The sequence below is a fragment of the Coregonus clupeaformis genome, chromosome 30 (assembly GCF_020615455.1).
Source record: "Coregonus clupeaformis isolate EN_2021a chromosome 30, ASM2061545v1, whole genome shotgun sequence".
NCBI classification, from domain to species: domain Eukaryota; kingdom Metazoa; phylum Chordata; class Actinopteri; order Salmoniformes; family Salmonidae; genus Coregonus; species Coregonus clupeaformis.
In genome coordinates, this window is record NC_059221.1 from 12,926,727 (window position 1) to 12,950,208 (window position 23,482).

A 23,482-nucleotide genomic window follows, 5' to 3' on the forward strand; every position below is an offset into this window, starting at 1 on the left:
TGATTTAAAGTGTCTTCTTAGAAACAGCAGGCAGCCTGGACCCCTGGGGATTCTCCTTAGTATTTATGCCCTGTCCACACACAGACCGAGGGACTAATGCTCACATACAAGCACACACTCACACAGAGTTAATGCCTGTATCACAAAAGCACCTGAAACACAGTTGTTTGTGTCCTTCCCCAGAGAGGGGTCAAACAACCATCTGAGGCTCGGGCTCCAGTTGGAGCGAGATTTGGTTCTGGGTGCGTTAAACTTAGTTAGTTACAAATGAATACAGGTATTATCGTGTGTGTGTGTTTACTCAGCTCAGACCCTGTGAAGGGAAGAAGAGACCCTCTATAATTGGATTAAAGCCAGAGATCAAAGGTCAAACAACCACACAACGATAATCTCGTAGCACAGAAAAGTTGAGGAAAGGCAGATCTAAAAGGGCCCTTATAGTCCAGTGGGGAGAAACAAGGTCTGGAGACCCTGTTACTTACATGTGGTACCATGTGTTTTCACTCAGCTCAGACCCTCTATTGGATTATACTGGATTACGCTGTAGGAGTCAAAGGTCATCGTCATAATAATCCCATAGCACTACCCTTCATGGGGTCGACTGGTTCAGATACCATTGGTAGTTTACACTAAAGAGACATACAGTCAATACCTAATTTCTGGGTTAATTGAGTTACTTTGACAAAAAACATGAATTGCTGAATAGTTGTTAGTGGGGCAGTAGTAGAATAGGTTGATAGTGGTTCAGTATTGCAAGAAGAAGAGGTCAGTTGTGAGGGATTGGCTGGCTCTTTATGTCTTCAACCTTTACATCTCAGTCTGAAGCCTGATGGAAAATCGTCCTACTTTTACACACCAGTAGAGTTCAGATTTATGTTGATAGGAAATGAACCAGCAAAAGTACAAGCCATACTATTGATTCATGACTAAAATAGTACAAATGGAATTGATTAGACAAGCCTGAAATTAAGCAACAACTGCAATCAAGCGTTTGCGATAACTTGCAATTAGTCTTTTACAGCGCTGTGGAGGAATTTTGGCCCACTCATCTTTGCAGAATTGTTGTAATTCAGCCACATTGGAGGGTTTTCGAGCATGAACTGCCTTTTTAAGGTCATGCCACAGCATCTCAATAGGATTCAGGTCAGGACTTTGACTAGGCCACTCCAAAGTCTTCATTTTGTTTTTCTTCAGCCATTCAGAGGTGGACTTGCTTGAGGTCACGAACGGATGGCCAGACATTCTCCTTCAGGATGTTTTGATAGACAGCAGAATTCATGGTTCCATTTATCACAGCCTTCCGGGTCCTGAAGCAGCAAAACAGACCCAGACCATCACACTACCACCACCATATTTTACTGTTGGTATGATGTTCTTTTTCTGAAATGCGGTGTTACTTTTACGCCAGATGTAATGTCCACAAAGTATTTTCCCAAAGGTCTTGGGGATCATCAAGATGTTTTCTGGCAAAAATGAGACGAGCCTTAATGTTATTTTTGCTCAGCAGTGGTTTTCGCCTTGGAACTCTGCCATGCAAGCCATTTTTGCCCAGTCTCTTTCTTATGGTGGAGTCATGAACACTGACCTTAACTGAGGCAAGTGAGGCCTGCAGCTCTTTGGATGTTGTTGTGGGGTCTTTTGTGACCTCTTGGATGAGTCGTCGCTGCGCTCTTGGGGTAATTTTGGTCGGACAGCCACTCCTGGGAAGGTTCACCACTGTTCCATGTTTTCGCCATTTGTGGATAATGGCTCTCACTGTGGTTCGCTGGAGTCCCAAAGCTTTAGAAATGGCTTTATAACCTTTTCCAGACTGATGGATCTCAATTACTTTTTCTCATTTGTTCCTGAATTTCTTTGGATCTCGGCATGATGTCTAGCTTTTGAGGATCTTTTGGTCTACTTCACTTTGTCAGGCAGGTCCTATTTAAGTGATTCCTTGATTGAGAACAGGTGTGGCAGTAATCAGGCCTGGGTGGGGCTAGAGGAATTGAACTCAGGTGTGATAAACCACAGTTGAGTTGTGTTATAACAGGGGGGAAACACTTTTTCACACAGGGCCATGTAGGTTTGGATTTTGTTTTCCCTTAATAATAACAACCTTCATTTCAAAACTGCATTTTGTGTTTACTTGTGTTATCTTTGACTAATATTTAAATGTGTTTGATGATCTGAAACATTTAAGTGTGACAAACATGCAAACAAATAACAAATCAGGAAGGGGGCAAACACTTTTTCACACCACTGTAGGTACTAATACAATATGTATTGACATTCTCAAGATTCTATGTATTGCGATTCGATACTGCGATTTAATAGCAATTTTATTTTCCAAACATATTGCTCACTATATGTCTGCTTCAGAGAGACAAGAGAGCATGAGACATTTTATTTTTATCAGTCATGGGAATAAAAGTGCAGAAAACACTCAAAGAAGATGGAGAACAAGCTATAGGATTAAAAATACCGGAGTTTTGGCTCAGGTACAGCTAGCTAACGCTACCAAGAGCGTGCATTATAACGTGCGGGTGTGAGTGCACAATTTTATTTTATTACAAATCGATACTTAGAGTCAAAGTATCTATAATACTGTCCAAAATAGTATCACGATATGTATCTCTATCTCACACCTGCACTTATTTTCTTTCTGGCAGTGATTATGCTGAGAGCAGCTATTTTGAAGGAGGAGTCTACTTGCAATAACTGTGCTCTATGGTTGTTTTTGTTAAATGTAAACGTCACCAACATAGCTCTTAGGTGGCATAAATGATCATCATAATTGAGAATCTTCTCCCTGGCCTGTACAGAACACTCTTTGGAAAGCAGCATTCCTTGGACAGCCATAGACTGAGTGTACAAAACATTTAGAACCACATACTCTTTCTATGACATAGACTGACCAGGTGAATCCAGTTGAAAGTTCTGATCCCTTATTGATGTCACTTGTTAAATCCACTTCGCTCAGTGTAGATGAGGGGGAGGAGACTGGTTAAATAAGGATTTTTAAGCCTTGAAACAATTGAGACATGGATTGTGTATGTGTGCCATTCAGAGGGTGAATGGGCAAGACAAAATATTGAAGTGCCTTTGAACGGGTTATGGTAGTATGTGCCAGGCGCATCGGTTTGTGTCTAGAACTGCAACGCTGCTGGGTTTTTCACACACATCAGCTTCCCATGTGTATCAAGAATGGTGCACCACCCAAAGGACATCCAGCCACCTTGACACAATTGTGGGAGGCATTGGAGTCAACATAGGCCAACATCCCTGTGGAACGCTTTCGACATCTTGTAGAGTCCATGCCCCAATGAATTGAAGCTGTTCTGAGGGCAAAATACATCCAAGCATAGAAGTTACAGCATATATATATACATACATACATACAGTGGGGAGAACAAGTATTTGATACACTGACGATTTTGCAGGTTTTCCTACTTACAAAGCATGTAGAGGTCTGTAATTTTTATCATAGGTACACTTCAACTGTGAGAGACGTAATCTAAAACAAAAATCCAGAAAATCACATTGTATGATTTTTAAGTAATTAATTTGCATTGTATTGTATGACATAAATATTTGATCACCTACCAACCAGTAAGAATTCCAGCTCTCACAGACCTACAGGAAACATATGATCTCTGTAATTGCAAACAAAGGTTTCTGTACCAAATATTAAGTTCTGCTTTTCTGATGTATAAATACTTATGTCATGCAATAAAATGCAAATAAATTACTTAAAAATCATACAATGTGATTTTCTGGATTTTTGTTTAAGATTCCGTCTCTCACAGTTGAAGTGTACCTATGATACAAATTACAGACCTCTACATGCTTTGTAAGTAGGAAAACCTGCAAAATCGGCAGTGTATCAAATAATTGTTCTCCCCACTGTAGCTAGTGTTGCAATGGTAAAGAAAAAATATATAAACTCAGCAAAAAAAGAAATGTCCCTTTTTCAGGACCCTGTCTTTCAAAGATAATTCGTAAAAATCCAAATAACTTCACAGATCTTCATTGTAAAGGGTTTAAACACTGTTTACCATGCGTGTTCAATGAACCATAAACAATTAATGAACATGCACCTGTGGAACGGTCGTTAAGACACTAACAGATTACAGACAGTAGGCAATTAAGGTCACAGTTATGAAAACATAGGACACTAAAGAGGCCTTTCTACTGACTCTGAAAAACACCAAAAGAAAGATGCCCAAGGTCCCTGCTCACCTGCGTGAACGTGCCTTAGGCATGCTGCAAGGAGGAATGAGGACTGCAGATGTGGCCAGGGCAATAAATTGCAATGTCCGTACTGTGAGACGCCTAAGACAGCGCTACAGGGAGACAGGACGGACAGCTGATCGTCCTCACAGTGGCAGACCACGTGTAACAACACCTGCACAGGATCGGTACATCCGAACATCACACCTGCGGGACAGGTACAGGATGGCAACAACAACTGCCCGAGTTACACCAGGAACACACAATCCCTCCATCAGTGCTCAGACTGTCCGCAATAGGCTGAGAGAGGCTGAACTGAGGGCTTGTAGGCCTGTTGTAAGGTAGGTCCTCACCAAACATCACCGGCAACAACGTCGCCTATGGGCACAAACCCACCGTCGCTGGACCAGACAGGACTGGCAAAAAGTGCTCTTCACTGACGAGTCGCGGTTTTGTCTCACCAGGTGTGATGGTCGGATTCGCGCTTATCATCGAAGGAATGAGCGTTACACCGAGGCCTGTACTCTGGAGCGGGATCGATTTGGAGGTGGAGGGTCCATCATGGTCTGGGGCGGTGTGTCACAGCATCATCGGACTGAGCTTGTTGTCATTGCAGGCAATCTCAACGCTGTGCGTTACAGGGAAAATATCCTCCTCCCTCATGTGGTACCCTTCCTGCAGGCTCATCCTGACATGACCCTCCAGCATGACAGTGCCACCAGCCATACTGCTCGTTCTGTGCGTGATTTCCTGCAAGACAGGAATGTCAGTGTTCTGCCATGGCCAGCGAAGAGCCCGGATCTCAAATCCATTGAGCACGTCTGGGACTTGTTGGATCGGAGGGTGAGGGCTAGGGCCATCCCCCCCCAGAAATTTCCAGGAACTTGCAGGTGCCTTGGTGGAAGAGTGGGGTAACATCTCACAGCAAGAACTTTAAAATCTGGTGCAGTCCATGAGGAGGAGATGCACTGCAGTATTTAATGCAGCTGGTGGCCACACCAGATACTGACTGTTACTTTTGATTTTGACCCCCCCTTTGTTCAGGGACACATTATTCAATTTCTGTTAGTCACATGTCTGTGGAACTTGTTCAATTCATGTCTCAGTTGTTGAATATTGTTATGTTCATACAAATATTTACACATGTTAAGTTTGCTGAAAATAAACGCAGTTGACAGTGAGAGGACGTTTCTTTTTTTGCTGAGTTTATATACACTACTGGTCAAAAGTTTTACAACGCCTACTCATTCAAGGGTTTTTCTTTATTTTTACTACTGTCTACATTGTAGAATAATAGTGAAGACATCAAAGCTATGAAATAACACATATGGAATATGTAGTACCAAAAAAGTGTTAAACAAATCAAAATATATTTTATATTTGAGATTCTTCAAATAGCCACCCTTTGCCTTGATGACAGCTTTGCACACTCTTGGCATTCTCTCAACCAGCTTCATGAGCTAGTCACCTGGAATGCATTTCAATTAACAGGTGTGCCTTCTTAAAAGTTAATTTATGGAATTTCTTTCCTTCTTAATGTGTTTGAGCCAAAAAGTTGTGTTGTGACAAGGTAGGGGGGGTATACAGAAGAGAGCCCTATTTGGTAAAAGACCAAGTCCATATTATGGCAAGAGCAGCTCAAATAAGCAAAGAGAAACGACTGCCCATCATTACTTTAAGACATGAAGGTCATTTAATACGGAAAATGTCAAGAACATCAGAACAGGTTTTGATGTCTTCACTATTATTCTACAATGTAGAAAATAGTAAAAAATAAAGAAAAACCCTTGAATGATTAGGTGTTCTAAATCTTTTGACCGGTAGTGTATGTAAAACTTATTTTTCTGTCCGTCAAGCAGGGATTGTAAGAGGGGGAATGTGAATATGGCCTTTCGCAGTAAACATAGCCGAGTTGTTTCCCCTTTACCGACTAGGCAAGGCTGTATGTTAGCTAAATGTTTTACCGGCTGTATGTCATGTGGCTGATTGTTTTACTGTCTGACTGCTGTGCTTGACTTGGGCAGGAGCTCACCGGAGCTGATTACCGGCACATCAAATGTTCTAGTGCTTGAGCTCCTGTTCATGCACCTAAATATAAACAGTACCGGCACACAAAATGAGTACCGGAACCTATTTCAGTCCAAGTCAAGCACTGTCTGACTGACTGTGTGACTCGGAGCCTCGTTGGCTGACCTTCTGCTTAACAGGTGTCTGGGAAAAAACAGTCTCACGGTGTGGTTGGGGTCAACCTGGGTCACGTCTTAATCTGTTTACAAGCCTTTGGCTTGTGACTGTGGCCTGTGAGTTACGGGCCAGGAACTAGGACTGGAGAGGCAGTGCCACAGCACATTACCAAAACGCATTATCAAACAGGCGGTCTTACTGTTACAGGCTTGTCAAAGGAGACACCAGGTCTTACTGTTACAGGCTTGTCAAAGGAGACACCAGAAAAACAGACTACCAAACACTTTACCAATACATATTACATTACTAAAACACATTATCAAGCAGAACATCTTACTTTGTTTACATACGAAGTTACAGGCTTGTCACGTTACCAATACATTACCAAAACAACACATCGCCAAACAGCACATTACCCATACACATTACCTTACACAAAGAATACATACCATTATTAGTACACAAAGGTTGTGTAACGTTTTTATCTCGTTTTCCTCTGACAGCTACAGTCAGGGGGTGTTTGGTTTAGGAGCTCAAAATAGCTGTGTTACAACAACCAGCTAAGTGGTGCAACGACATTCACAGTCTACCTCCCAAATGGCACCCTGTTACCTATATAGTGCACTACTTCTGACCAGGGCCTATGGGGCTCTGGTCAAAAGTAGTGCACTAAAGGGAATAGGGTGCCAATGGGTTGAAGTCATTAATCAACATCAACTGCACAAGTACTGGACTTATATTTTCTTTCTTTCTTTCTGCTTGCATTTTGTACACTGCTCAAAAAAATAAAGGGAACACTTAAACAACACAATGTAACTCCAAGTCAATCACACTTCTGTGAAATCAAACTGTCCACTTAGGAAGCAACACTGATTGACAATACATTTCACATGCTGTTGTGCAAATGGAATAGACAACGGGTGGAAATTATAGGCAATTAGCAAGACACCCCCAATAAAGAAGTGGTTTTGCAGGTGGTGACCACAGACCACTTCTCAGTTCCTATGCTTCCTGGCTGATGTTTTGGTCACTTTTGAATGCTGGCGGTGCTTTCACTCTAGTGGTAGCATGAGACGGAGTCTACAACCCACACAAGTGGCTCAGGTAGGGCAGCTCGTCCAGGATGGCACATCAATGTGAGCTGTGGCAAAAAGGTTTGCTGTGTCTGTCAGCGTAGTGTCCAGAGCATGGAGGCGCTACCAGGAGACAGGCCAGTACATCAGGAGACGTGGAGGAGGCCGTAGGAGGGCAACAACCCAGCAGCAGGACCGCTACCTCTGCCTTTGTGCAAGGAGGAGCAGGAGGAGCACTGCCAGAGCCCTGCAAAATGACCTCCAGCAGGCCACAAATGTGCATGTGTCTGCTCAAACGGTCAGAAACAGACTCCGTGAGGGTGGTATGAGGGCCCGGACGTCCACAGGTGGGGGTTGTGCTTACAGCCCAACACCGTGCAGGACGTTTGGCATTTGCCAGAGAACACCAAGATTGGCAAATTCGCCACTGGCGCCCTGTGCTCTTCACAGATGAAAGCAGGTTCACACTGAGCACGTGACAGACGTGACAGAGTCTGGAGACGCCGTGGAGAACGTTCTGCTGCCTGCAACATCCTCCAGCATGACCGGTTTGGCAGTGGGTCAGTCATGGTGTGGGGTGGCATTTCTTTGGGGGGCCGCACAGCCCTCCATGTGCTCGCCAGAGGTAGCCTGACTGCCATTAGGTACCGAGATGAGATCCTCAGACCCCTTGTGAGACCATATGCTGGGTGTGGTTGGCCCTGGGTTCCTCCTAATGCAAGACAATGCTAGACCTCATGTGGCTGGAGTGTGTCAGCAGTTCCTGCAAGAGGAAGGCATTGATGCTATGGACTGGCCCGCCCGTTCCCCAGACCTGAATCCAACTGAGCACATCTGGGACATCATGTCTCGCTCCATCCACCAACGCCACGTTGCACCACAGACTGTCCAGGAGTTGGCGGATGCTTTAGTCCAGGTCTGAGAGGAGATCCCTCAGGAGACCATCCGCCACCTCATCAGGAGCATGCCCAGGCGTTGTAGGGAGGTCATACAGGCACGTGGAGGCCACACACACTACTGAGCCTCATTTTGACTTGTTTTAAGGACATTACATCAAAGTTGGATCAGCCTGTAGTGTGGTTTTCCACTTTAATTTTGAGGGTGACTCCAAATCCAGACCTCCATGGGTTGATAAATTTGATTTCCATTGATAATTTTTGTGTGATTTTGTTGTCAGCACATTCAACTATGTAAAGAAAAAAGTATTTAATAAGATTATTTCATTCATTCAGATCTAGGATGTGTTATTTTAGTGTTCCCTTTATTTTTTTGAGCAGTGTATTTATATTTTGATGTGCGTATTTTCTGAAATTTCTGTAATTCAGGGCTCATCTGTGAAAGAGACCTTGGTCTCAGTATGACTGCCTGATTAAATTAATGTTAAATAAATAAAATATTTATGGCCCCACTGACAGTAGATAATGGTTTATTTATGTTGTGTAGAAGCAGTAGGAGTTGTATAGATTATTACATGGTTGCGTTCCAAAATGGCACCCTATTCCCTATAAAGTGCCTTGCAAAAGTGTTCATCCCCCTTGGTGTTTTTCCTATTTTGTTGCATTACAACCTGTAATTTTAATGGATTTTTATTTGGATTTCATGTAATGGACATACACAATTTGAAGTGAAATGAAAAAAATTACTTGTTTTAAAAAATGGAAAAATAAATAACGGAAAAGTGGTGCGTGCATATGTATTCACCCCTTTGCTATGAAGCCCCTAAATAAGATCTGGTGCAACCAATTACCTTCAGAAGTCACATAATTAGTTAGATTGCACACAGGTGGACTTTATTTAAGTGTCACATGATCTGTCACATGATCTCAGTATATATACACCTGTTCTGAAAGGCCCCAGAGTCGGCAACACCACTAAGCAAGGGGCACCACCAAGCAAGCGGCACCATGAAGACCAAGGAGTTCTCCAAACAGGTCAGGGACAAAGTTGTGGAGAAGTACAGATCAGGGTTGGGTTATAAAAAAATATCTGAAACTTTGAACATCCCACGGAGCACCATTTAAATCCATTATTAAAAAATGGAAAGAATATGGCACCACAACAAACCTGCCAAGAGAGGGCCGCCCACCAAAACTCATGGACCAGGCAAGGAGGGCATTAATCAGAGAGTCAAGAAAGAGACCAAAGATAACCCTGAAGGAGCTGCAAAGCTCCACATCGGAGATTGGAGTATCTGTCCAAAGGACCACTTTAAGCCGTACACTCCACAGAGCTGGGCTTTACGGAAGAGTGGCCAGAAAAAATCCATTGCTTAAAGAAAACAATAAGCAAACACGTTTGGTGTTCGGCAAAAGTCATGTGGCAGACTCCCCAAACATATGGAAGAAGGTACTCTGGTCAGATGAGACTAAAATTGAGCTTTTTGGCCATCAAGGAAAACGCTATGTCTGGCGCAAACCCAACACCTCTCATCACGCTGAGAACACCATCCCCACAGTGAAGCATGGTGGTTGCAGCATCATGCTGTGGGGATGTTTGTCATCGGCAGGGACTGAGAAACTGGTCAGAATTGAAGGAATGATGGACGCCGCTAAATACAGGGAAATTCTTGAGGGAAACCTGTTTCAGTCTTCCAGAGATTTGAGACTGGGACAGAGGTTCACCTTCCAGTAGGACAATGACCCTAAGCATACTGCTAAAGCAACACTCGAGTGGTTTAAGGGGAAACATTTAAAAGTCTTGGAATGGCCTAGTCAAAGCCCAGACCTCAATCCAATTGAGAATCTGTGGTATGACTTAAAGATTGCTGTACACCAGTGGAACCCATCCAACTTGAAGGAGCTGGAGCAGTTTTTCCCTTGAAGAATGGGCAAAAATCCCAGTGGCTAGATGTGCCAAGCTCATAGAGACATACCCCAAGAGACTTGCAGCTGTAATTGCTGCAATAGGTGGCTCTACAAAGTATTGACTTTGGGGGGGTTGACTAGTTATGCACGCTCAAGTTTTCTGTTTTTATGTCTTATTTCTTGTTTGTTTCACCATTTTTTTTATTTTGCATCTTCAAAGTGGTAGGCATGTTGTGTAAATCAAATGATACAAACCCCCCAAAAAATCCATTTTAATTCCAGGTTGTAAGGCAACAAAATAGGAAAAATGCCTAGGGGGGTGAATACTTTCGTTTTGTCTTGATGGATAGTACACAACTTTTGACCAGAGCCCTATGCCCACTATGTTCACTATACTAACTGTATGTCGCTCTGGATAAGAGCATCTGCTAAATGACTAAAATGTAAATAGGGAATAGTGTGCCATTTGAGATGCACAACATATGTATCACACCACTTAGTAACAAGGATATTCACTCAGAGGGACTGCAGCGAGACACCCAGCCTGCTGTACACAATAGGCCTCTTTCATAGCTTCTCAGTTCCCAATCTCTTTCTCTCCATTTCTTCCTCCGTTTCTCTCTCTTTGTTACATTTTAGTCATTTAGCAGACGCTCTTATCCAGAGCGACTTACAGTTGTTTTTTTTGTGAGTGCATACATTTTCATACTGGCCCCCCGTGGGAATCAAACCCACAACCCTGGCGTTGCAAACGCCATGCTCTACCAACTGAGCTACACGGGACTACTCTGTTGCGCCCTCTCCTCCATGTGTCTTGTGGTCAACTTGAACTTACAAGTTGAAGTCTGTCAATTTTACTCCCCCTTTTTAATTATGTCCTGTTTCTTTTGTTTAGTATTTTTATTAATTTTTTTACTCTTATTTTACCAGGTAAGTTGACTGAGAACACGTTCTCATTTACAGCAACGACCTGGTGAATAGTTACAGGGGAGAGGAGGGGGGATGAACGAGCCAATTGGAAGCTGGGGATGATTAGGTGGCCATGATGGTATGAGGGCCAGATTGGGAATTTAGCCAGGACACTGGGGTTAACACCCCTACTCTTACGATAAGTGCCATGGGATCTTTAGTGACCACAGAGAGTTGGGACACCCTTTTAACGTCCCATCCGAAAGACGGCACCCTACACAGGGCAATGTCTCAACCATGTGTTTGTCCTTCACGTACGTTATCACATCGCATACTCCCAGTTTGTTTGCTTTGCTGGAGAAAGAGAGTGTGTAAATATTTTGTCTCTTGTGCATCGAGTAGCTGGCCCACGTACTGTGAAATGTGATTCTGGGTTCTGAGAATACATGTCTATCAATGAGATGATCAGCAGTAAAAGTATTGTATGCTGGTATGTTAAGCAGTCTTCATAATGAATGTTTTATTTATGCAGCCCATAAGCATCTATTCTTCTGCCTTTCATATTGTAGAGAGCAGATGTTTTTGTGTGTGCGTGTGCATGTGCGTGCGCGCCTGTGTTTCTTCTTTGTGTGTGTGCGTGTATGTTTGTCTTTTGCCACCGTGACATGACTGATCTGATTTATGATGATAATTGACCCCAGTGACCTTTGCTTACCCCAGATCATCTGACCTGACACTGGCAACCACACAATAGATACACAGGGGAGAGCTAAGAGAGCTGCATGATGCACAGAGAATATGGAGTTAGACAGCCAGACAGACGGCCAGACAAGAGACACACAGACGACAAGCGGTGACACAGAGTGATGGTCTGATTATACACAGTGACAGTGACAGATGAAGGTGAGGCTAGTCTGTGACCAACAGAAACCAACACACAGAATCAGACGCTGTTAGGACACAGTTCAATGCAGGGACACAGACAAACCGAAGCACATAGGCCTACTGCACAGACAGCCACTTCGAGCCAGACAGACACATCAAGCCATTCAGACAGTGAAACAGCAGGGAGTCGAGGCAAAGCGGCAGTCCCAAGTCCAGGATATTATTTTTAGCTCTGATGATAAAGCTGCAGTCTTGCTGTTGACGCTCAGTTCAAGCCAGGGAATACAGGAGAGAGAGCGAGGAAGAGAGGGATGACAGTGCCAAGAGGGAGGAGGAGAGGAGGAGGAGGGGGCGAAGAGGAGCGAGGTGGCCTTCACTTCCAGAAAAGGACATTGAGTTGGAAGAGAAGGATCTTAGAATACAGGATGCAGAGACCATGAGAGAGGAGGGGAAGGCAAGAGACAGAGAGAGAGACAGAGGGAGAGACGAGAGGAGGGAAATCAGAAGTCAATCTGATTATTTAGAATGAAATGTCTGCAGTAGTAGCCCCTCTCCCTTCAGACAGTAATTCATGAACACAGAGCCTATAAGTAAATGGACGCGCTAAATGGAAAGCTAAATATTATGAATGCTATTTTAGGGATGTGTGTTCTGTTTGTGTTATTGCTATGGCAGGAATCCCACTGACCATTTCACAGCTGTTAGCTAGGGGATGATAGGTTGTTTTCTTGCACGTTCAAATATGTTTGTTTGTTTTCATGTACTTGACAGGTGCTAGTGAGGAGATGATAGTTGTTTTCTTGCACATCTTTGTTTTGTAGTTTGTTTGTTTTGCAATATGGCCTCGCCTCAGGTCATGACCTTTGGTTGTTGTCCTATTCAGACTATAGCGTGATGTTGAATGATGCGTAAGAGACCACAAGTGGCAAGGTCAACAGAGGTCAAAACGACCACTAAAAGAACAATGCTTACTTTGTTCTTTTAATGATGACAATTGTTAGGACAGCTGCTATTTGGGAAATTACTAAGCTATAAATGAATAGTCACTCAGCGGTTCATAATGGTATATTATTTGCTTATTTGCCATTATAAACTGGTTGGTTCGAGCCCTGAATGCTGATTGGCTGAAAGTATACCACGGGTATGACAAAACATTTATTTTTACTCTTCTAATTATAATAAATAATAATAATAAAATGCCATTTAGCAGACGCTTTTATCCAAAGCGACTTACAGTCATGCGTGCATACATTTTTGTGTATGGGTGGTCCCGGGGATCGAACCCACTACCTTGGCGTTACAAGCGCCGTGCTCTACCAGCTGAGCTACAGAGGACCACATGTTGGTTATGTTGGTAACCAGTTTATAATAGCAATACGGCACCTCTGGGGTTTGTGGTATATGGCCAATATACCACGGCTAAGGGCTGTATCCATGCACTCCGTGTTGCGTCGTGCTTAAGAACAGCCCTTAGCTGTGGTATATTGGCCATATACCACACCCCCTCGGGCCTTATTGCTTACTGTAAGTAGCCAACAGAGGGCCCAGTCAGTAGCCTAGTTTGTATATATATGTGTGTGTGTGTGTGTATGTGCATGTTTGCGTGCATGTATGTGCATGTTTGCGTGCGTGTGTGTGTGCTTGCGTCCGCGTGTGTGTGGCTGTCTGCGTGCGTATGCACGCATGCGTGTGCGTCAGCATACATATCTGTGTGTGTGTGTGTGCAAGCATGTGTTTTTCCCAGTGAGATACTCTGCCGGAGCCAGGGATTTCTGCAGCATCCGCCATGCTGGGCCCAATGGCAGCATGGCAGATGCTGCAGAAGTGTTTTATAGGCTGAGGTGGGTGTTGTCTCCACTCATGCAGATGGAACTATATTCTGCTAGCGCCATCTAGTGGTGGTAGGTGTTTAATTACATAAAACATGGTTGCTTGGTGGTAAGGAGGGCTGACTGACTGATATAGTGCTCCTGTATTGGCCCTGTTGTTGACGGCACTGTTTCCTGATTGGTATAGTGCTCCAGTATTTTTTTATGGGGTGGATCAGCTTTAATATTGCAAATAGATTGTGGCTTCTATCAATGTAATTGCCTGCATAATTTCCAATTTCCATATTTTTTTATAAATATATATTATTTTTAATAATACATACTATATACATTTTACGGACACAGTATATTTTACAGTTGTCTTTTGTTTGTTTTTAGTCCCATCTTCAGCTACCCTCAACCCCTCCTATCTATCTCTGAAGACATCCAATTTTGATTTCTATTTTTCAACTGTGCTGTGAGGCTCCAGTATTGGCTCTGTTGTTGACAGGACTGTTTCCTGATTAGTATAGTGTTCCAGTATTGGCTCTGTTGTTGACAGTACTGTTTCCTGATTAGTATGGTGCTCCAGTATTGGCTCTGTTGTTGACAGGACTGTTTCCTGATTAGTATAGTGTTCCAGTATTGGCTCTGTTGTTGACAGTACTGTTTCCTGATTAGTATAGTGCTCCAGTATTGGCTCTGTTGTTGACAAAGAACTGTTTCCTGAAAGCATGCTCCCAATAATAAGTCTCAGGTTTTTGTATATTGTCACGCTCGTTGATAGACGGATCGGACCAAGGTGCAGCGTGGTATACGTACATATTCCTTTATTAACTGAATACAAATCAAACCAACAAAATACAAACGAACGTGAAGTTCAACAGGCTGCACAACCACAAGCCAAAACAGAAACAAGATCCCACAACTAAGGTAGGCAAAAATGGCTGCTTAAGTATGAACCCCAATCAGAGACAACGATCGACAGCTGCCTCTGATTGGGAACCACACCCGGCCAACATAGAAATACAAAATCTAGAATTCACACCCTGACCAAACCAACTAGAGAAAACAGCTCTCAAGGTCAGGGCGTGACATATATGCATTGTCTCCTGAAAGGTTTTTGTCATAGGTTTCAAGTTTAGTGTATGGTGAAAGTATGAACCCATGCCTCTTGAATATAGCCCTAAGCACTCTAAATCCATAGTTTTTTTTGTACAACAGTAGGAGAATAGCACTGAACACTGTTTAAGCTGTGGGTATGTTCTCACTGATGAAAACCTTTGGGTTGCCCAATAAAACGAACTGCTTGAGCATTCAACAGTGTGCAGGTATCGATCTTTGCAACTTGATCTCACAACCGAACGCTCTCACTGATGTCTAACCTGCCTTATGTGTATTCTTGTGTGTCTACAGGACCGTAAGCTGACCAAGGCGGAGCAGCAGCGTTTTAAGGAGGAGGCAGAGATGCTGAAGGGCCTCCAGCACCCTAACATTGTCCGTTTCTATGACTCCTGGGAGTCAGTGCTGCGAGGGAAGAAGTGCATTGTCCTGGTCACCGAACTCATGACCTCGGGAACACTCAAAACGTGGGTAGAAGGCATGCACAGATACATACACACACCCCTGCTCAGCTCCAAGTAGCGTTACACCAAAGAGATGACAGCTCCTGGAAATTGTTACCAGTGAGTTGGCGGATCATGGTGCGTTCACGAGGATGTTGATGTTCTACCTGTAGAAATCGGGTCGCACTTTCAACTTTCATATAGTTGTTCCACGTAAACCATATGTCATAATGCTGTATAGTTATAACCATGCTCTCGTCTACTGTCCTGTCTGCAGGTACCTGAAGCGCTTCAAGGTGATGAAGCCCAAGGTCCTGAGGAGCTGGTGTCGTCAGATCCTGAAGGGCCTCCAGTTCCTCCACACACGGACCCCTCCCATCATCCACAGGGACCTCAAGTGTGACAACATCTTCATCACCGGCCCTACCGGCTCCGTCAAGATAGGAGACCTGGGATTGGCCACTCTCATGAGGACCTCCTTCGCCAAAAGTGTCATAGGTAACTAGCGGACATCAGTTTCTGGAGCCATTTATCAGTTGTTTTCTTATGTTATGTTGTGGGAATGGTATTTGAATGGGTCATATAGGTATGTCAGAGCTCTTGTGAGTAAGACTTGAGCTAATGGACCTTGAGCTAATGGACCCCTGTGTTGTTGGAATGGCTTTTATAATCTGTGGTCACTCTGCTACAATGTGAATATCTTATAAGCTGCCCCAACTCTCCAAGAAGGCATCATCAGCTTAGTACAGTCTCTGCGGTGATAATTCTTGCCCTTAGGACAAGCTCTATTGCACTAAATGCCACTCGAAGTTAATGTTAAGAGCTAATCTGTGGTCTGTATTTACAGTAAGTGTGGACCCTATAGATTCCTGAGTAACCTTCTTCAAAAATAATGTATACTCCTGGGCATCTGATGATGCCTTCTTTGTGAGAAATGTGGGTACTCCACTACTGACAGAGGCGGTTAGAGATCAAAGTGGTATTCAATAAACACAGGTTGCCCAGGTTGAGCATCACTGTCCAAGCATAACTATGATGGCAATCTTGATGCTTATTTCACCAATTTCGGTCATTTAGGTCTCAAAAGATCTTCATCAGGGTATTTAAGGTGTGCGACTTTACCTTTTCAATTGATTGATATGCCCTGTCTTCCAGGTACTCCGGAGTTCATGGCTCCAGAGATGTATGAGGAGCATTATGATGAGTCTGTGGATGTCTATGCCTTTGGGATGTGCATGTTGGAGATGGCCACCTCAGAATACCCCTACTCGGAGTGCCAGAACGCTGCGCAGATCTACCGCAAAGTCACCAGCGTAAGTCTGGGACTGTCGTTCCTTTGGGCTTGTCCCTTTGTGGCATAAGTTCCATTTTCCCTACTTTTACTAGATCTTTCTGTCTAGAATTCTTCATAAAAGTCCCTTTGGCCGAGTCTGTCGTTTCCCGACTTGCCCTTGATTTTCTCGCCAACCTCCCTCAGATTCAGTAAATTATTAAATATACTGTATATGTGACAGTACATTAACTGTAGTCAGGGTTTCTTCATTACTGCTTAATGATTAACTCTCTGAAGTAGTACAGGAGTCCCATCTAAAGTATATTACTGTCCGTGTAGGACGGAGGTGTCCATCATCTATATTATTGTCCGTTCAGTCACCTCACCTGCCCCCTCTCTCCCTGTCTGTCTACAGGGTATAAAACCAGCCAGCTTCGATAAAGTCAACGACCCAGAGATCAAAGAGATCATTGAGTGCTGCATCCGCCAGGACAAGAGTCAGAGGCAAGTGGTTTGACCACTCTCATAATAATGGGATGAATTGCAATGCCTTTTGCAAACCTTGCTAAACAGCAGAGCGCTTGTAAAAAGGTATAGTGGTTAGTGCCACTGACCCCGGTACATATACCAGAGTGGGCATGGGTTCAACTCCAGCCCACTGCCCTTCTGACTCGCCCTTCTACCTTTCCTGTCATCTGTTCTTCACTGTTCTATCCAATAAAAATCACAATTTTGGGGGGAATAATGTGGGAATTTGTTCCTTGCTTGATGTGTTCTCTCTTTCTGCAGGCTGTCCATCCGGGACCTGTTGACCAACGCGTTCTTCGGGGAGGACACAGGGGTACGTGTGGAGCTGGCGGAGGAAGACATGGGCTGTCAGGACTGCCTGGCCCTCAGGATCTGGGTGGAGGAGCCAAAGAAGCTGAAGGGAAAACACAAAGACAACGAGGCCATCGAGTTCAGCTATGACCTGGAGAATGACAGCGCAGAGGAGGTGGCTTCGGAGATGGTGAGATTAGGAGGAGAAAGGGATAGAGAGGGAGGGATACCTTTTTCACACTTTGGTACAGACCCGAACTGGTACAGTACAATAAAGGTTGGCTCGGCTCAGCACATTAGTGTGAAAAATGATTTGAGAGAGAGCAGTGTAGGACGGAGCAGGAATAACTGGGACCTCTATGTTGAGAGAACTGCAGGGAAGGTGGGAGGGCTATAGGAAAGGTGTGCTTTGATGTATTACAAAGTCCACAGCTCATTAATCAAGGTTTCCTTGCTAGTCGCTACCTCCAACCTACATTCCCTCGCCATGCTTTCAACTTTTTCTCTCTCTGTCTTTCCCACTCTCTCTTTTTCTCTCCGCTCCTATCTCCCTGTCTCTCTCTCCACCTACTCCTTCCCTCCCTCCCTCTCTCTCTCTCTCCCTCCCCTTCTCTCTGTCTACCCACCACCCCCTCTCCCTCCTCTCTCCAGGTGAAGTCAGGCTTCTTCCACGAGAGCGACGCTAAAGTGGTCGGTAAATCCATCCGCGACCGCGTTACGCTCATCAAGAAGTCCCGTGAGAGACGCCAGCAGCAGCTGCTCCAACAGCAGCAAGGCTTTGATGAGAGACGGGACTCTACCCTCACCTCCTCCTACACCTGCTCTCACCCCTCCTCCCTAGGGCCTGGGGTGGCTGGGCTGACAGGGGGAGATGGGGGAGGAGGAGGGCAGGGGGAGGCTGAGGAGCTACCAGAGGTGGATCAGCATGTGAGGCAACAGCAGCTGTTCCATAGTGGGAATCCTCTGAGCCTGCCCACAGGTACAACTGCAGACCAATGTTATGTCAGTCAGAGGCTTGTAAAGATTTATTTACGGTGTAAGACTGTATACTGTGTTTACCTACTTACTGACTGTACTGGGGTAGATATCAGCAACGAAGTGGAATATTAAGATAAACATATTATTTTCCTTATCCCCAAAGTAGTGTTTGTCTAGACTCATATTTTACACTTGCCCTTGTATTTACTCCAGGAGGTGAGAGCATTGGCTCAGCCAGCTGTGAGTCCTATGCCAGTAGCCAGAGCCAGGCATACCCTCAGCAAGGGGAGTCATACGTGCTCTCTCAACCCAGCCTCCCTGCTGCTGCGTCGGTGAGTATATGGCATCCCAAAGGACAACCTATTTCCTATGTAGTGCACTACTTTTGACCAGGGCCAAAAGTAGTGCACTATGTAGAGAATAGGGTACCATTTGGAACATACATCATATTATGGTTGTTCCTGTTTTGGAAAATCCAGTATACAAAGAGATTGATATCTTATCTTCAACCCTGCAATCATGCTCAATTATGTTGTCTATTATCTATTTTTAGGCCATTTTGGCCCATCATGAAATGCTCCCGATTGGTCAGAGCGGAGGAGTTCCGAACGTGCCTATTGGTCAGAGTGGTGGGATTTCCGCCATGTCCATTGGTCAAAGCAGTGGTGGGGCACCTGTTGGTCAGCAGACTTACGCTCAGCCTGTTGCTATGGCAACGGAAGTCTCACCAGGTGTACCACAGCAGTATTCGCAGGTGAGTGGCTCTCGATCCCATTCAACTCTCTTAACATCTCTCTAACTCTCTTTTATACTGGATAAAACAAGTTTGAACCATGATATATTCCAAATAGCTTTTAATCATTCCACGTAACTATTTTATCAGATGTTCTTTAATGAAAATGATAATAAAAACTATAACAATCTTGATCATAACAATGTTTTCATGTCCTCTAAAAAATCTGTGCAATCCTTTGATAATTAATGCCTGCCCTTTATCCAATGCTTACTCTTAACTTGTCTCTTTACCTCAATCTCCCCTACCTGCCCTCTCACCATAACTCCATCTGACCATGCACCTGTCACCCCATGATGATCATCTTCACACCATCTCAGTCATACCATTCAGATGGATCACAGATCGCACCAATGGCCCCTTCCCAGTCCTACGCACCACCAGTCTCGCCCCAAGCCCAGCTTAACATTCTTCCAGCTCCCATTTCAGTGGGGGACCCAACAGGACTAGTGGGCGTTGGTGGCAAGGAGGCCATGGTCCCTCTCCCACAACAGACCCAGGCCAATGTCACTCCCAACATCATGCAGGCCTCTGACATCCAGATGACACCCCAGCCTTTAACCCAGCAAGCACAGCCTGTCATGATCACCCAACAGCAGACCATTGTTCAACAACAACAGCAGATACTGATGGAGCCACAGCAGCAGCAAATGGAGGCTCAACAAACCGCCCTGCTTCAGCAGCAGCAGCATCAACAGCAACAACAACAACAGGCCAATGTAATTCCCCAGAAGGCGGTACTGATACAGCAACATATAGAACAACAACAGCAACAGCAGCAACAGACTATAGCAATCCAACAGCAGCAAACTACTGAGCTACAGCAGCAAGTGTATGTGCAGCAAGCTTTGGTTCAGCAGCAGCAGCAAATGCAACAGCATCCTCAGCAGCAGGCCTTACTACAACAACAATCAATGGACCAACAGCAGCAAAAACAACAGGCATTGTCATTGCAGCAACAGCAAGTGGATCAAACCCAAGTCTATGCGCAACATCCGCAAAACGACATACAACAGCAGCAACAACTGCAACAGCAGCAAACATTGTTACTACACCAACAGCACCAGATTGAACATCAGCAACAACAACAAGCGATGTTACTAGAACAACAACAGCAAGTGTACATACAACAGCAGCTTGAGCAACAGCAGCAACAAGCGTTGCTACAAAAGCAACAACAGGCACGATTACAGCAGCACCAACTGGAGCAACAGCAAGCGCTGTTACAACAGCAGATATTTGAGCAACAGCAGCAGCAAGCGATGTTACAGCAGCAGCAACAAGAGCAGCAGCAACAGCAAGCCTTAAAGCAACAGCAACAACAGGCGCAACTACAACAGCAACAGCTAGAGCAACAGCAAGCGCTGTTACAACAACAGCAGTTCGAGCAACAGCAGCAGCAAGCGCTCTTACAGCAACAACAACAACTGGAGGCTCACCAAGCGAGCCAGATCCAACAACAACCGCAAATGGATCTACAACAGCAGCAACAACAAAAGCGAGCTGTTCTGCAACAACTGACCCAACTACAACAACAGGCGGTCGTCAGTCATCCAGTCGACCCACAGCAACAGCAAGCTGTGCTACAGCAACAGTTGAAACAACAGCAAGCCCTGCTACAACAGAAACAGCTTCAACAGCAACAAGCGATTTTACAGCAGCAGCAATTGGAGCAACAGCAACAAGAGGCACAACTGCAACAGAAGCTGGAGCTACAACAGCAGCAAGCTTTGTTACAACAACAGATCGAACAACAACGGCAAAAGCAGGCGTTGCTACAGCAACAACAAGCAGAGAGACTGCACCAACAGGCTTTGCTACAACAGCAGCAGCAACAGATTCAACAACAGCAAGAGACTGGGCAACCGCAGCAGCAAACCGCCAATATTCAATTACAACAAAGCGAGAAACAAGAGACCGCTTTGATTCAGCAACAATGTGAGCAGTTGCAAGCGTTGATTCAACAGCAACAAATTGATGTGTGTATGTTGCAACAACAACAACAACAGCAAAACACTGCTATGTTTCCACCTAGTCACACTAGCCTAACACAGCAGCAACTGACAGAACAACAGCAAGTAGCGCTGATACAACAGCAATTACAACAACAACAACAACAACAGCAGCAGCAGCAGCAGCAACAACAACAAGCTATATTACTGGAGCAACAACAACAAGAGTATGTTGTCCAGCAACAACAGCAGCGCCATCAGAGCTCTGTCGTTGAACCTCAGCCTCAGATCCCCCTTGTAGCCCCAACCGTACCAGCAGCAGAGGTTATACAGGCCATTCAGGTCCAAGCTCAGATGGCCGCCCAGGCGCAGGCCCAAGCCCAGGGTCAGGGAGCCATACCTGTAGCCATTCAGCCACAGATTCCCAGTCAGGCTCCACCGGCTGTAGTGCAAGCCCATGCCCAAGTCCTGGCCCAGATTCAAGCTCGGAATGAAGCTCACCCTCAGAGCCAGGGCCAATCCCCAGTCCCAGTACTCCAAGCCCAGCCCCAGATGATTGAGGTCCAGATTCCACCTCAAGTGGTGGCCCCGATCCAGGCACCAAGTCCTCCGATCCCTATCCAGCCCCAGGCTCCTCTAGTACAGTCTATCCATCAGATCCCAGCTCAAATACAGGCCCAGGCTCCAGTGCAGTCATTCATCCAGCAGACTCCCCGGCCTCTGCATCCAACCCAAGCTTTGACTCAGACTCAGATTCCAGCAGTTCTTGAGACTCAGATGATGCCTCCTATGAAGCAGAGTCCAACTCTGGTCCAACCCCGACCTCCAGTCTCAATAACCCCCATGCACAGCCAGATCCAAGCCCAACCCCAGCACGAGTCTCCAGTGCAGCCCAGTGTTCAGCTCCCAGTGCTGGCGCAGCCTCAACTCCTGCCCCATGCTCCAGCCGTCCTACTGGCACCGCAATATGTCACTGCACCTCAGCCCACCCAACAGCAAGCCATGCAGCCAGTCCTGCAACAACAGCATCAGGACATCACACAACAAGTTACCCAACAACAGCAGATACTGTTGGAGCAACAGCAGTCCATTCTGCAGTACCAGCAGGTGATGCTGTCTCCTGGATCTGTTGGTGTTGGAACTGTCATGGCGGACCCTGCAGCCACAGACATAGACCCTACCACCTTGGTCTCTGCTTCGCCTCAACACATACAACAACAAACTGGACAAGTGGATATCCAAGGCCAGCAGGTACAGGCTCAGACAGCCCCAGCCCCCATCCAGCAGGCTCTGCAGTCTCTTCCCTCTCAGCATCAGCAAGTCTCAATTCCCGACCCAAGTCAACTGGCTTATCAGCTTCCTCAGATCCCCCCACATCTGTTTCCCCAGCAGCCCACTGTTAACCCAGCACAGATAGCATCCCCAAGTAACCTGCCCCAGCTCGGGAATCAGACTAGAGCCCTACCCTTCTACAGTCAGGTAGTAGCAGGAATTACGCCACCATCCCTCCAGCACCAGGCTCAGCTGACACAGCCGTTACCCACCCACACACACACCCAGATGGCCATGCAAGCTCAGGCACACACCCAGACACTGGCCCAAACGCAGCCCCATGCCCATACCCAGACCCAGCTCGCTGAGGCTGCAATGGCGGCCTCCACCACCGAGCAACAGCCCCCTCTGAATCCTCCCCAGGCTACTTCCCTCCCTCTTCCACAGATGCCCCCCAGCCCTTCTCATACATCGTCTCACCCCCACCCTGCCTCCCTGCCACCCCTCCATCCTGCTACCCCTGGCCCAGAGACCCAGCCCACCCCACCAGAGAGCCAACTAACCCTGCCTGGCCTGGCTGATGTCCCCTCGAGCCTAACCTCTCCCCTGGCTGTTGCTGCCGCTGCCCAGCCCCTTGACTCTAACGCCCCCTCGCTGCTGCCCCCCACCTCAACCTCGCTCCAAGACTGTGACCCTGCTCTGCTGGGCATTGCTCAGGTACAGAAGTGCACGCCGCTCTACCACTACTGCATACTGTTCCACTACTACCACTATCAACATCCAATAACCAGCCGGTTATAGAAGGGTGTATACAGTAGAGAGTATTATTTTTGAAACACAATAAAACACATTATTTTTGTTTCGTTTGAAGAAAAGGTCATTTCATTCAGTTACGCTAAGTACGTTTGTATGGTATTTGTTCTGATTTAAACCAACCAGTACGACAACAACCAGA

The 23,482-nt window shown here is 45.5% G+C and overlaps 1 protein-coding gene across 1 annotated transcript in view; it reads left to right on the forward strand.

Moving 5' to 3' along the window:
• LOC121545882 overlaps nt 1-23,482 on the forward strand; it is a 79,870-nt gene that overhangs the window by 35,970 nt on the left and 20,418 nt on the right. The window contains 9 exon segments of the mRNA XM_041856771.2: nt 15,292-15,464; nt 15,718-15,938; nt 16,596-16,753; nt 17,129-17,217; nt 17,503-17,722; nt 18,184-18,511; nt 18,724-18,842; nt 19,064-19,264; nt 19,624-23,244. Coding sequence (XP_041712705.2) covers nt 15,292-15,464; nt 15,718-15,938; nt 16,596-16,753; nt 17,129-17,217; nt 17,503-17,722; nt 18,184-18,511; nt 18,724-18,842; nt 19,064-19,264; nt 19,624-23,244 — 5,130 coding nt within the window.